This window comes from Drosophila innubila (assembly GCF_004354385.1).
Source record: "Drosophila innubila isolate TH190305 chromosome 3R unlocalized genomic scaffold, UK_Dinn_1.0 2_E_3R, whole genome shotgun sequence".
NCBI lineage: Eukaryota > Metazoa > Arthropoda > Insecta > Diptera > Drosophilidae > Drosophila > Drosophila innubila.
In genome coordinates, this window is record NW_022995380.1 from 12,011,130 (window position 1) to 12,025,985 (window position 14,856).

The following is a 14,856-nucleotide window of genomic DNA, read 5'->3' on the forward strand; positions in this document are numbered from 1 at the left end:
ACAACTTGCCATTTGCACTTGAATTAGTCACGCTACATTTAAAAATGTGATTGTTTTTCCTTGTATTTTTTTTTTTGTGATGGTCTCTAGGTTTAATTTTGTCAAACGTCAGCTGATACGTGAATAATTTTTTTTTTTTTTTTTGGTCAAAAGACCGCGTGCCTTCGAAAGCTGCAGACGAGTTTATGATTCAGATTCGCGATCGCGATAAGATTTCAAGTAGCTCACCAAAAATATGGTACCAGAGGGTATTACGTCAATTAAGGAGATATCCAGTAAAGTGAGTTGTTAAGGGAAAGCATTTGCTGTAGTACTTACTTTTGTAAATAATCATAGTTCGTGTAAATGCCAGGTGCTTGTCTTTTCAATGTTGTAAGTTTTGACAATGCATTCACAATTTTTGACATTATTATTTTTGATAACTTTTGCAAAGATATGAAAAAAACAAAAGAAATACTTCTTGATATATTTGAAAATTTTTTCAGTTGTTTTTATTTGAAATACATTCAGTTATCCATTGAAATGTTGTCTTACTAAAATATGAATTTGTGTTAGTTTTGTTGCATCACATTATTTTGAAGCTTATAGGAATTAAAATTTTGAGAGCTCAAACTTTAATGCTCATTGAGAAATATATAAATAAAAAACAATTCGAAACATTTAAGATTAGAATGTGCACTTTCAATAACATTTCAAGGTGTCGAACAGATAATCAAAGTTGTTATTCTTCTTTGTTTTTTCCTATATGAATATACAATATATATACTATATGTATATCTTTCTCTGATTACGAGAATCATTTCCTAAATATGTAAAACTTGGACGAGTTTTGCTAAAAAAAATACATATCCAAAAATTATATACTTATGTAATAACAAAATTGTTAGTTATTCAAAAACCTCCGCAAGACGCTTTTAAAGCTAATGAGGCATGTTTACCCAATGCATCTTTACAAAATTATATAATGTCATATGATGAGAGGATTATAATTTAATAAGTATAAATTATAGTTAATTATTTTTAGCTAAAGCGGCGCCTTGACAGAATCTTGCATATGCTCAAATAGTTAAAATCGTTTTGCGACACTTAAGGAACAAGATGGAGATTGTACTCCAATGGGGGTGGGAATTCCCAAGCGGCATCGCCCTATCAAAAGGTACTTTAGTTGCGACTTAAATCATTTTATTTCAGTATGTACTATAGCTAACGTCTAAAGTTTGTATCAACATGATCAAAGTGGGCTTTTGGAGACATTGATCAACTTTAACAGGCTTAAATAGAATTTGGATCATGAACAAACTTAACAACACATAGATGTATCTGTATCTTTAACTGTAACTGTAGCAGTTGCAGAATCTAAAGCTTTAAAGCTAGGCTTTGCATTGTTCGAACATAAAGCTAATCATAATGCTAAGTAGAGACTCCCCGATGATAGCACTCAAAGCATTCGTTTATTCACAGCAGCTCGTCACGCCGAAAGAAGCTCTCCCAGACCATCAATTTGCGCAGTTCGGGGACATCGATGATCTTGAGATCATCGGATATATTAAGGCACTTCAGCTGACGCTTCTCGACGGCAGCTGCCGAGATGGGCTGCCACAGATCAGACTGATCGGGATCGAAATTCGGATTGCCATAGGTGGCAAAGTGTGTCCACAAGCCGACAAGTCTCTCAATGCACTTGTATTCCCTCGTATGGATCTTCAATTTGCGCGCGAGCGAATTGTAGAAGAGATAGGAGAGATCATCGCCGTGGCATGTGCCACGTACCTTCTTGCCGCAACTGAGAATGCGCAGATGGTTGAAGTGCTTCGAGTCAAAGTCAAAGCGGTACAAATAGGTGGGGGCGCCAGGTGCATGCTCCAAGCGCGACAATACTGTGCGATAGATGGGGAACCAGAAATACTCGTGCGAGACCATCTGTGAATGTGATAAGCAATATGAATACTCCAATCATTATAATATATTTTTTAGTACTCGTACACACCTGCAGATACTCGTGAAGTGTTTCCAGACTCGGCGTCTTATCGCCATAATAACACTGACGCAGCTGCTCTCCATAATCTTTGCATAGAGCACTTTCCCGATCCATGTCCAGCTCCATGGGCACCACAAAACGACAGTCGCCGAGCTCGTTGAGGCATTTGGGATTCGATTTCGTCTCGGAGTACAGCAACAGTCCCTCGTTGGAGACACCGCCCAGTATTAGAGGTATGCTGTTGGTCCAGGCAGTTCGCATCATGACAATGGGCTTCATGGGGACCACACAGTGGCTGGTTACGTAGGGCTCGATGACGGGACCAAAGGAGAAACCGATGCGTTCCTTTTTCTCCTCGTCGATGCACAGCTCACCATTCGCCTTGATGATGTCCGAGCCCTTGGCGTTCTTTAAAAACTCCCACACCTCGCGGTCCGTATTCTCTCCCGTATAGCCCGCCTGTACGGCCAATCGATATGGCCAATTGCGTTGCGGCGTTACGGCCCAAGGCGACAACGTGTTGCCGGACATGCAGATGGCCTTGTGGAAGAGTCCGCGTGTCTGCTCTGTGATCATCATGTAATGCACTGAGGCACTGCCTGCGCTATCGCCAAAGACCGTTATGTTGCTTGAGTCGCCGCCAAAGCGCGAACAGTTGGCTTTGACCCAACGCAGAGCCTGCACCTGATCCTTGAGTCCCGCATTGCCGGGCACATCTAATTCGGGATCCTCGAGACAAAGAAAACCTATAGAAAATTTGATTAGTTTGCAATCAAATTTGGAAGAGCTCAAACACTAACCAAGTGGACCCAATCGATAGTTGATAGATATCACGACGACATCCTCTCGGAGCAGGTAATCGGGACTGTAGCATTCACGAGAGGCTTCGCCAAACTGAAAGCCACCTCCATAGATCCAGACCATCACTGGCATGGGTTTGGTGGGATATACCTGAAGAATGAGTCCATTATAAAAGTGAATCTTTAAAATATTAAATTCGTTTACTCACATTCTTAGTGTAGACATTGAGATAGAGACAGTCCTCCGAACCATCTGTCATATCAAATACAAAGTGTTTCTGCAATGGTTTTGGACCCTGAGATGTGCAGCTCTTAACCTCAGTCCAAATATCTGGCGGCTGCGGCGCCTTGTAACGCAACTCCCCAATAGGTGGCTTGGCAAAGGGTATTCTCTCGAAACTGAAGTAGGGTTGTCCATAGATGGACTTGCGTTTGACTCCCTTAATTGGACCATATGTGGTGCTGACGACAGTCTTTTCGCTTGTACGATAACGACGCTGTTGGACCTTGAAGTCGACCATTCTGTGGATTAAGAAAAGAGATTTCTCCAAGTTAGTTTTCATTACTTTTATATCTGTATACGTAGCAAAAGGTTTGAATCGTACTTTGGCCCTTGAAAGCCGTCATTAATCAATCACAATAAGCATTGCGTTTTCCTCTATCTTTTTTATATCGATGGGATGTCTTTCGCTCATTCGTTTCCATATAAAAATAAATATACACATACATAAACACCACAATGCGATAACGTTAATGCTTTATCAGTACCTCAACGCGAGCCAGGTGCCCATTTATCAGCCCACCCAAAATCGAGACCCGACTCCTCTCTTAACTCGAACCTTATCAGTCTAAAAATATATTTCCGTTTGCCATTTTATTAATTGTTGTTATTTTAACTTTTGCCTGCTTTGCTTTGTGCTAAAAGATAAACCCAAATTTCCGCTGCGACAGCCAAAGAGCAATCTCTTTACAAAATAAATGCCCAAATTTATAACATATTTTAAAGAAGAGCTTAAATATATTTAGTACCATGTGACAATCTAAAGAATTAAATATTTAATCAATTAAAATCAATTTTTCTGCATTTAAAATACATAATTTTCATCTTTACAAATACCATTTTTTTTTTTTACTACATATATTTTTTTTAAATTATAGATATAATTATAGTTGATCTTTAACTCATAATTGCACAAACCGTAATATTTAAAAAAAAACTCGATTGTTTGAAAAACCAAAGATGATCATTTTTACCCGAAAGGGTATTAAAACTTCGGCACACTGAAGTAGAAGCTCTATCTCGTTTCGTTACCGGAAACAAAATAAATTGATCTTTGAAATTCCACAAAAAATAAAACAAAAGTTTCAAAATTTCAAAATGTTTGCGTTTTTCGGGTTTTGTTTTTAGGTTATCGAAATATATTTTAATAATAGATATAGTTTTGATCAACAAAGCTGTGAGCTCATCAAATGAAACGTGCTTCAATTTTCAAACAAATCTTAAATAGTTGACTACATCAATAAACAAAAAGAAACATTGTCAACCTACACATTGTATTTATTTATTATTTCTTTGCAAATGTCAGCAAAAGCGACAGAAATATGTCATACTTATGCTTATTAATAGCCATTCGAGCTGTTATTTTATTTTATTTTATTTTTTTGCTTTTTGCTACTATAGTATAAGGCAATGATTGGGATTTTTTTGATTATCGCATTGCGGCCCTGAACTTTGCCATAGAAATTTGTGAAAGCCAAACCAATGCTTTAGCTAATGGCCATCTTGCTATAAAAATAAAGGTCAATATAAATAATGTTCACAAGAGGACGCGTGTCATAAAAAAAACACAAAAAACAGAGGGAAAAAAACAAAATCTAACGAGTAATACTGGCTTTGCGTGTGTCAGAGTCATTCCACTTTATAGTCTTGAGAATGGGACTCCCCTTAGGCATGGAAAACACCTAACGTGGCAAATTTGGCAATTGCAGAACTCGGTTCAGTGGATAACCCAACAATGGGAATTAACAAATTGTTACGAGCATCAAATTGAAGCATAATGGTCAATTTTCAAAAAATAAAGTATGTTCTATATTTACCACAAAATTATTTAAAGGGGCATTGCTACGTTTTCCATTCCGGAATAATCTAAATGACGTTGAATTTCATTTTCTTCTACTAAAGCTGATTTATGTGCTTATCTTGGCCGCGTACAAAAATCTTTAGCTACAGATTCGAAAATAAATTTGAATGAAAATAAACAAAGACTTGTTTTATACGCTAAAAGTGACGACAGCAGAGCAAATTAACATAAAAGACAAATAAACCAGAGGCCGAAGCAAAAGCATCGAATAAACCAAGACATATTTATAATTAACAAACACTTCTTATAAGACACATTTCCGATTTCTGCAATGTGGCATTCCTCGCGATTTAGTAAAATATTATTTGCATGCCACAATTGCTGACATTGCCAAACATGTGGAGAAAATTGCGGATTCCAACTGCTAAAAGCTGGCAGAAACTAGATTTTATCTAATGATCTAAGAGAATTTGAGACAATAATGAATTTTGTCACAACCTGTCACAGATAATGGAAGGAACGGAAGCTGTGACTAGGTTTGATCTTCAGTAGAATACTTGTTTGTGAATTCAAGTTCAAACTATAGTGTAAGATGAATTTAAAAAAAAGCGGTTAATTTGCAATTATATAAATGAAATTAGTTGCTTAATTATTAATAATTATGCCTAGCCTTACCTCTAATTATTACTAAATATTTTCCCGGTTGTTTTTGACCTTCAATTTTTTTACAGCGAACAATTTAAAAAAAAAATAAACAAATATGCAATATATAATTATAATTTCTCAAACCTTCAACTTAGACTTTCCATTCAAAAATAGAAATAAATAAATAAAAAAAACAATCTTAGCCTCGATCAGATCTTTTCATTCAGATAAATTTTGTACAGCAAAATCCATTAAAAATATATATAATTTTAAATTGTAAAAATGCTCTTGGCGCGTCTGTCGCATGTCCTGCCGAAACGCTCGACATGTTTGTTATTCAGATCTTCCATTAATGGACCCGGATTATGGAAGTCAACGATGCAGTCAACCAGAGGCAGATCATTCAATTCATTGAAAAACAAATCGGTGCTGCCAACTCGTCCCAATTTCAGGCGAAATTTCGCAGAAGATTCGCAGAATCGGAACCGATCGCATCTGGAGCAACGCACAAAAGGACCTTCACTAAAGGACAGACTGATGGGTCCGCCCAGTGAAAATGCCTATTCCATGGGAAAGGGAGCTGCAGCTGGAGCTGCTCTAATGGGTCTCGTGGCACTCTGCTACTACGGCCTGGGTCTGTCGCAACAGCCGAGTCTCTATGACCACTCGGTGATGTGGCCACATTATGTGAGGGATCGCATCCACGCGACCTACGCATACTTCGGAGCCTCCTGTGCTCTGACTGCCGCCTCGGCGGTGGGAGTATTCCAGTCGGAGGCGTTGCTCAGTCTGATCATGAGCAGTGGCTGGATCGCGACCCTGGTGACACTCGGTCTGGTCATGGGCACAGGCGCCTTGACCCAGGCCATTGAATATGAGCCCGGTTTCGGAGTGAAGCAGTTGGCCTGGGCGCTGCACTGTGGCGTCCTGGGAGCCGTTATTGCTCCCATGTGCTTCATGGGCGGTCCGATTCTGGTCCGAGCTCTGCTCTATACAGGCGGCATTGTGGGCGCCCTCTCCACGGTGGCAGCATGTGCGCCCAGCGATAAGTTTCTGCATATTGGCGGACCCTTAGCTATTGGATTGGGCATTGTATTCGCCTCATCCCTGGCCTCCATGTGGTTGCCACCCACAACAGCGATCGGTGCTGGCTTGGCCTCTCTATCGCTATACGGCGGACTTATACTGTTCAGCGGATTTCTACTCTATGACACACAGCGCATAGTGAAGGCAGCTGAGATGCATCCACAGCACAGTGCCTACAAATATGATCCCATCAATCATGCCATGGCCATCTATATGGATGCCTTGAACATTTTCATACGCATAGCGATAATATTGTCAAATGGCGATCAGCGCAAGAAATAGTTCGAGGTGGATCTGACATTGCAGAGAGTCAACATTTCCTACAAAATTTACCATTTTCTAATTTTTAGCATTTAATACATGTTAAATCGATGACTGGTTATTCAGTAGTTTGTCATGTTCAGTTAAAGATGAATCAAAATTAATGTTTGGCAGCCAAATAGAAACCCGTATAAAACCATAAACAACTTGCTTTGTTTCTTAAAAATAGCACAAATATTGAAGTCTATGAGCTTTTGCTGATAACAAGTACAAAATAAATATATTTCTAAATAGTTTTCTTTTTTATTGATTGATTAAATGGTAACTGCAAACTAGCTACAATATGAAACCAAAAATGTTCATTATAATGTCGACTGTAATTCTTTACGAGCTGCAAGTATTTTTAAGTGCCACTTCAGCAGGTGTCATTGGCAATTAACATGGTCTTTAGATATTGATATTGCAACTGCAACACTGTAAAATCACTGAAATAACCCTCTCCCTTTCTCTCACTTTCGCATTGTAAATATTGCTCTATCAGATTTCTTGTCTCACTCTCAATGTGTTCCCATGTGATAAGCAGAGAATGTAACAGATTATGTCAAGATAATTGCATTAATTTTCCATACCGTTCAAACGTGCAACTCGTATTATACAACCTCACTTTCCCCTCTCGCTTATCAGTCGTATGGTCAGACAGACGAATCTCGCACGAAGTCTAAACAAATAGCAAACTGAGACGCGTCGTGCGGAATTAATTTTTATTATAAATTTACTATATATTCATTAAAAAACTTGTATGAGCGAATTCCCATGAAAAACGCAACTAAATTGGGGCAGGGAATGTCCCTGTCTGTACATAAAAAGGCAGGCACTGTTAGCTTAGGTTTTTCATGTAGAAAAGTTTGCTATCATCCCATCTGCCATAGCGCCTGTTGACCTTGAGAAGGCTGCACGCAAGCTCTGCGAAAAAGCTTTAGTGCATGAATGGAAAGCTTACAAGTAGCGCAAGGATAAAACACGAGGTAAGTGATACTTGGATTTTGGCGTCTGATGTCAGAAAAAAGCGTGTTAGGGTTAAAAAAAATATCCAGTAATAAAAATGTAGTATTTAGGGGAAACCGTCAACATCAAAGTTGGCTAAATTTGATGAATACAATTTCACAATTTGATGACGCTAAACCCATTGAGGTGCTCCAACAAAGTGTCAATGAATAAATTCTATTGCCCTATACAATTGTATAGAAAAGCATACTTATTATACTTATATAAAAGATTTGTGCTTTTCAATTCTTTCATTTGCTCTTTCTTTCATTCTCTATTCGTTCAAGCAATTTTTTAGCTAACTATAAAAGCCTTACAAAAATGATACGAAATGCGAACAAAACACGGCCAAATTAAATGAAATTGACAAACTCACACATATACAAATATATCTACATCTGTAAAATTATATACATATGTATCTGTGTCTGTGAGTGTGGGCGAACAGAGTGAGCTAAACAAGAGCGACAGCGACAAATGTACGTAAAATTTGGTGTGGAACGCACATGCGGCGTATGAGCAATGTCAAAGCAAAAACAACACGAAATTTTTGGCAGCCACAGAAATTATGAGGAAATTTTTGTTTATTCAACGTTTAAAATAAATTAAATTACAAAAGCAGCAAACAATTTAAAACAATAAAAGATAACAAAATGTTAGAAATTTTACATTTCAAAGGCGTGAGCATAAAACTTTTATCATATTGAAGGTTAATTAAGGTGTAAGTCATGGCGGCACGTGAGAAGCACTGCTCTCTTCTTCTCATTGATTTCACCATAAATATTAAATAGTTTATGGCATTTGAAAAATAATTTTGATTGAAAGTATTAAAATATTATACATTGAATTGACAATTTAAATCTAATTGTTGATTTTTTAAATTCAATAAATACACTTTATGAATATATAAATGACAACGAGTGCCCTACTCAAAGTATTTCGCATAAATCACAGCACAAACAATGAATATGCAAATTTTCGCAAAAAAAAAAATGAAAAGTTGGTAGCATGTTTCCACAAAAAATCTTGCACTGAAATACATCTCGAAACAAGTTAAAAACAAGAAAAAATTATTAAATAGAAGCTATATATTAAATGCCGTATATACAATTCAAATATCATCGAAAACTTCTGCAAACAGAAAATGACTATAAATTACCAGCTGGCATTTAAATGAATTAATTTCATATATTAAAATAAGTGATTAATCTAGAACAAATTTCAAATAACTCCTGTAGAAAACAATATGTTAAAATCTATAATGGATTGGGAAATTCAAGTCAAACAAAGTTTTTACAACGAGTTCTTGTTTAATTTGATTTAAATATATAGTATATACAAAATGTACGATTATATCAGATAGGTTTGCTTATATGGCAAGCCAAACCTGTTGCTTTTGCTGATCTCATGGCACAATCTCTTTTCCATTCTCTCAAACATTTTGCTATGACACAAATGACTCAGTTTGAGCTTCTACAATAGACAAAATTTACATAAATAGTGTGCTTTTTTATTGTTTTCTTTTCGCTTTTTGTTCTTTTTTTTTTTTTGTGACAGCTGCGGGACGCTTTGAGAGCAGTTCGCTACCTAATTATTTGCGCATTTTAAGTGCCGGCACACACATACACATTGAGAATGAGACCAAAGAAACGCTCACAACGGGCGCCTCTAATGACAGATGTGCCGGGCTTCGGGCTCTGTCAGTCACCGTTTATGTTTGCTCGTTATGTAGACAAATTACAGAGTTCTCGGAATCGATAAAATAATGGGGCCTCTAAGAAATATGGGAAAGGTAGCCTGTCATAGCTGTTAGTAAATTGGGGCTCCTGGTGTGAACATATTTGTTTTGTTGCTGTCCCAACTCATTTGCAGGTGTATGAGCAAGCCATGTCAAAAGGACACAGCTGTTTAACAAAATTGCAGCAATTTGGTAAAATGAACCGAAAATGAAATCATTAAATTAATGTATGTAGACTTGTGGGTTTGTTGGACAAAGGAAAACATAGGTATCTGTTTGCCAAATAAATATTTAATCTCCCCGATTTGCTCGAGTTAAATTTGCGATCTGATATCGCAGTGCACATCCATTGAATGTACATAAAAACTAAGTCTGAGTAGAGTTTCTTTAGAATAACGCTCAAAATATATTTGATGAATAACTAAGCTTCTGCGGTTGATGACACAATCACAGCTGATGTCATATTAGTAGATGAAAAGACAGACGTAAGTCACAAATTACAAGTACTAAGAAGGTATTCCATTAATACCTAAAAAAGACAGTGCCTTTAATGAACTTAATGATCTACACACAGTTTTAATTTTTATTAACTTATTGTAATGCAGTTGCCAATTAAATAGACAACTTGTTTAGTAAAGCACTTAAATTTTGAGCTAATGAGATTTCGTTAAAAATATTTATCGAGTATATATGTTTTATTGCGACTTACTTGAGTCCAATTTTGATTTGATCAAATGCAGCCATGGAAGACATTTTGTTGTTGGGTTTTCTTGTAGGCTTGTCGTCAAATTTGCTTTTATAATTTAATTGATTTATTTATGCACACAATGCTTTTCACAAACTCAATTTTGTTTACTAAACGTTTCTATTTTTATTTATCTGCCGCGTCAGCTGTTTCCTTGACCTTGCCTTGATATGCCTGATTAAAAACAGGCTGCTGTGCAGCAGCTCTTCACTGATAAAAGAGCTTTCACTGTTACGTCCTGCGCAGTTATACACGCCACACACACACACACGCACACGCACACAAACACTTGGACACACGCTGTGGCACGCAGGATAATTTCACTGCGAAAAAAGCACACACAGAAATTGCTTATCACATAACTTTCGCTTTCAATTCGCGCACGAAAAATGAAGACGGAACGCGAAAATTGTTTTTGGTTTCCGTTGTTATTGTTGCCAAGCGAAGAGAATTAAATAAATTCCATTATAGTTTAAAATGTACTGTTGTTGTATTATTAGCTAGCTGTTGATTGTTTCTTTGGCTTGAGTTCCTTAACGCTTTCTGCAACGACCGTTGGGCATGAAAGCAGCTCGTCAACTGTTTTCAAAGCAGCAAACCAAAAAGCACCGCGCCAAAGTTCTAAGCACATGAACTGAAGCACCAAAAGCTTTTTTTTCCCCCGCTGAGCATAACTAAAAAGCGCGCGATGACAACAGAGACTTGCTGCTTACTGCTTGTTGTTGTGGTTTATTTCACTGTTACTGTTGTTGTTGTTGTTGCTGCTGCTGTTGCTGTTGTTGTTGTGCGTGTGCTTGAGATTTTCAGGCAAAACCAACAAAACGAAACGGCAACGACAACGACAAGTCATGCTGTAATCACAGCCTAACTATGCCTTATCTTTATACTTATATTTATTAAATGATGCCACGTAATTATGCGAGTCGATCGATGTTAAACAGTGCATTTTCCATTGAATCATAGATTAACTGAGTCACAGCGGGTTTTATTTATTGTTGTCTTATCACTGGCCAAACAGATCGATATTGAGGAATATAAATTAGTATGGTATTATTTGAGCTACAAGTACCTCAACTGTGATTTCGCTGTTTTTATCGCGTCGTTCAACATTGCAATCATTCGGCAAAAAAAAATCAATTAAATAGTATAAATGTTACTGATAAGGTGACATGCTTTTTTTTTTTTCAAAGCCCATCAACTGTTTTGGTGGAAAATGAGTCATCTGGCTTATAGGGAAGACCCATCAGCACATTTGATATTGTATGTTGTATGTGTCACAATAAAATTGGATCGAGTAAAGTTCAGTGAGGAGTGTGTTTTTTTTAAATCTATCATCTACAACACTGGTAATATATATTTTTAAAATTTACTGTCAAGTTCCCAATTTGTTTTTTATTATCTCGTCTACTCTTAACCACATCTTTAACAAAATTAGACAAAAACATAAGTCATTCATACCTTTCTTATTGCTTCTTTTTGTCTTACACGCGCCAAAAAGCTTTGGCCCAATGTAAATAACGCTGGCGAAAAGTAAGGACTAAACAGCTGACTGAAGGACTCGACCATGAGCTCCTGTTGCTGTTCGCGCTGCCTTTGTGGGTCGTAGAAACACGTAAAGCTCTCGCAAAAGCTTTTCGTGTTGCGTTGTGTGAGATTTAATTTTTCAAAATGGGTCAGTTGATTGCTTTGACCAGGCAATTATTGCTAGTTATAGCCAGTTACCGTTAGTTGGTTACTAATCCTAGGCACGCAATTAAGAGCGCCTTTAATCGAAAAATCACTGAATATTCCCTCCACACGCAATGTTTGTTAAACTTAATTCAAACAATGTGTCAAAAAATGTCCCCTCTCTCAGTTTCGAAGATACAGATACATAAGTATATACATATAAATCCTCATCCCTCTATCTCATTGTTTTCATTTTATTAGCACATTGACTTAATGACCTTGAACAACGCTCTTTTCTAGCATAAACGCTCGTGTCTTATGCTCATTCATGTGTTTTTCAGCTGTGGCTCAGAGAGCTTTCAAGAGCATCAGCTTAACCGAACTAAGTTGCTCTCTTTCTCCCTCTCTCTCTCTCATTCTCTCTCTCTCTCTGTGCGATCTCGTGCTCAGGCATTCGGCACGTTTTTTGCCTCTAATTCATTTAAATCAATTGAAATTTGCGTCTATTTCTGGCTCAGTTGTCAGCTCAATTTGCACATTGTTAGCTTTTAAATGATTTTGATTAATAAAATTAAAGTTCTCCATTCGCTTTGATTTGATATTTGAATTTCGTTTTTGTGTGCCTGATCGTTACCATATGTTACCATATGTATCAAAGTCAACACTAGACTCATGTATAAATCTCATGAATTTGTCTGTTTGAACTTTGCACCCTTACAGTTAAGTAAACAATTTAATATTTATCTCTTGTCTGTAGTTAACAAATATTCTCTGGAATATCGAATGCGAATTATGACAGAAAGATTATTTAAAACTGAAATGAAAATGAATCAGAAAAGCTCTTATATATTTCCATTACTGTAAATTGGGATTTACAATCTCTTGGCGTTCTCTATAATTGACTCAGATGTGCTTTCTAATTAAAAATCAAATTCCCTTCTAATAAGTACAGCATCTTAGATATTTTTAGAAATTTGTATGACAATTTACTCCATGTGTCGAGCTGTTTCTGATTAACTAACAAGTTATGTTATGTACATCTAAACACAATACGGCAATACGGGGTCGGGAATGAAATCTTTTGTGCTATGAATTTTCAAAATCAAATCATGAGGATACTCGGCACGCCCCCACATAATGCAATAGCCAACCCCTAGAGTCATAATTTTCAGACAGTTCAACAATCTCGCGTGACTTTTTCTCAGACATTCCGTGACTCGATTATAGCGCACATGGGTAACGTGGCTCGTCCTGATTCTTATAGTCGTCCTCATTGCCGTTGCCAGTGGCGCCACAGCAAATGAGAGGGATGTAAAGAAGTTTCCATTCAAAATGTTCGCCTGTAATTTGCCCATCCTCCACAAAGCCCTTCTAAGTGACATAAAAAAAACTATTGTGTGCAATTTTAAAAATTCAGCATGTTTTGACATAGTTAAAGCCATACGCACGACTGCTTAGCTCACTCAAATAAGGTGGGTGTAGATAAGGGTAAAAACCAAAACCAAAGTATTCAACGCTTTAAGTAGTTGTAATAATATTGTTTAAAGTCATACAAATATATTAAAGCTCCGGTGGTAAGCAGCTTGTTAGAAACGTAGGCATAATTATGATTTATGTTTGCACGATTGATAGCAAAGCATAGAGATATTATCTTTGTGTAAATAAATTTTCATTTTACAAATACAAATGTATGTGCATATATATTAAATCAGGAAACTTTTGAAGAACGGTTTAGATTTAAATTGTACATACAAATTGAATTTAAAACTATAATCTTGAATTTCTTTTAAAAGTTAACAGTCGAATATTCAGATGCACTTCATTAGATTAAGTTTACAATTCGATCACATTCCTTTAAAAACTTTTTATTAAGTTTTTAGATTATTTTCTCATGACGTCAATTGCATTTTACGTTCACTTTTTATAATTTAGATACAGTCATATTTTATTTATTCGGTAAGACTAATTTTTCCAAAGTCTATATACCAGGTTCGATAGCTATATAAAATGATTAGAAATTAATGTCAAATTTAATAATAGTATCTCTTTGATCAAATATAACTGGATTTTTTAAAAACATCTCTTCGTAATTTGAAATTACTCTAATGAGCGAAGTAAACCACAAACATTGCCTACTTTCAGGCTGCATCTGTAAATCACAGCACTGAATTTAATGTGCGCCTAAAAGATGCTCAGCCGACAACACAACATTTAAATGCATTTTAAGAAATTAGTAAGTAAATAATAATTCCAATTTTACAGCTCAAGTACAAGGGAAATAGGTCAATGACATTGTTGTGTGTGAAAGTCCCAGGAATGATGAATGTAAAGCACTTGTAAGTTGTTAATTACCATTAATAAGACCTTTCAAATTTGTGTAAGCCAGAAAAGGCAACTTTTTAAGTTGTCAAACATATATTTGTTTATATGAAACACTAAGAAAGACCAAACAATGAAATGTTCAAAGGCAAAAAAAAATTTCAGAATCTTTAAGTGGCTAGACTTAAGGAAATGCTAACTATATCATTTCTTTCATTTTTTTAAACAATTTATAAAGCTATAGTTATATGTCTTGAATATTTGTGAGGGCATACGAAAGTCGCTCTGCTCTAAGAAATACTTTTTATAAATTCTGAAATTCATTCTAGTGTGTTTGTGTGTGCATGTGTTTGAGTATTCATGTCTGGGAATTTTATGAATTTTTAATATAATAAAGCGCTGCATGCTTTACGGGTTGGTTTTCAATTGGTTCTATAATTGTGTGTATACATCTAAGCCCAATCTTTCTATATAAATAGAGAATTCATATG

At 36.3% G+C, this 14,856-nt stretch overlaps 2 protein-coding genes across 2 annotated transcripts; one reads left to right on the plus strand and one right to left on the minus strand.

The window, feature by feature from the left end:
* Positions 1 to 461: 461 nt before the first annotated feature.
* On the minus strand, positions 462 to 10,956 carry LOC117789590 (esterase B1). Its single transcript, XM_034628632.1, has 5 exons — positions 10,343 to 10,956; positions 2,988 to 3,300; positions 2,779 to 2,929; positions 1,988 to 2,724; positions 462 to 1,920 (listed from the first exon to the last, which is right to left on the minus strand). The coding sequence occupies exons 1-5, from the start codon at positions 10,384 to 10,386 to the stop codon at positions 1,456 to 1,458; spliced, it is 1,710 nt and encodes a 569-aa protein (XP_034484523.1). The 5' UTR covers positions 10,387 to 10,956; the 3' UTR covers positions 462 to 1,455.
* LOC117789597 (growth hormone-inducible transmembrane protein) lies at positions 5,764 to 7,054 on the plus strand. The gene has a single exon (XM_034628638.1). The coding sequence runs from the start codon at positions 5,787 to 5,789 to the stop codon at positions 6,870 to 6,872; it is 1,086 nt and encodes a 361-aa protein (XP_034484529.1). The 5' UTR covers positions 5,764 to 5,786; the 3' UTR covers positions 6,873 to 7,054.
* Positions 10,957 to 14,856: the final 3,900 nt, after the last annotated feature.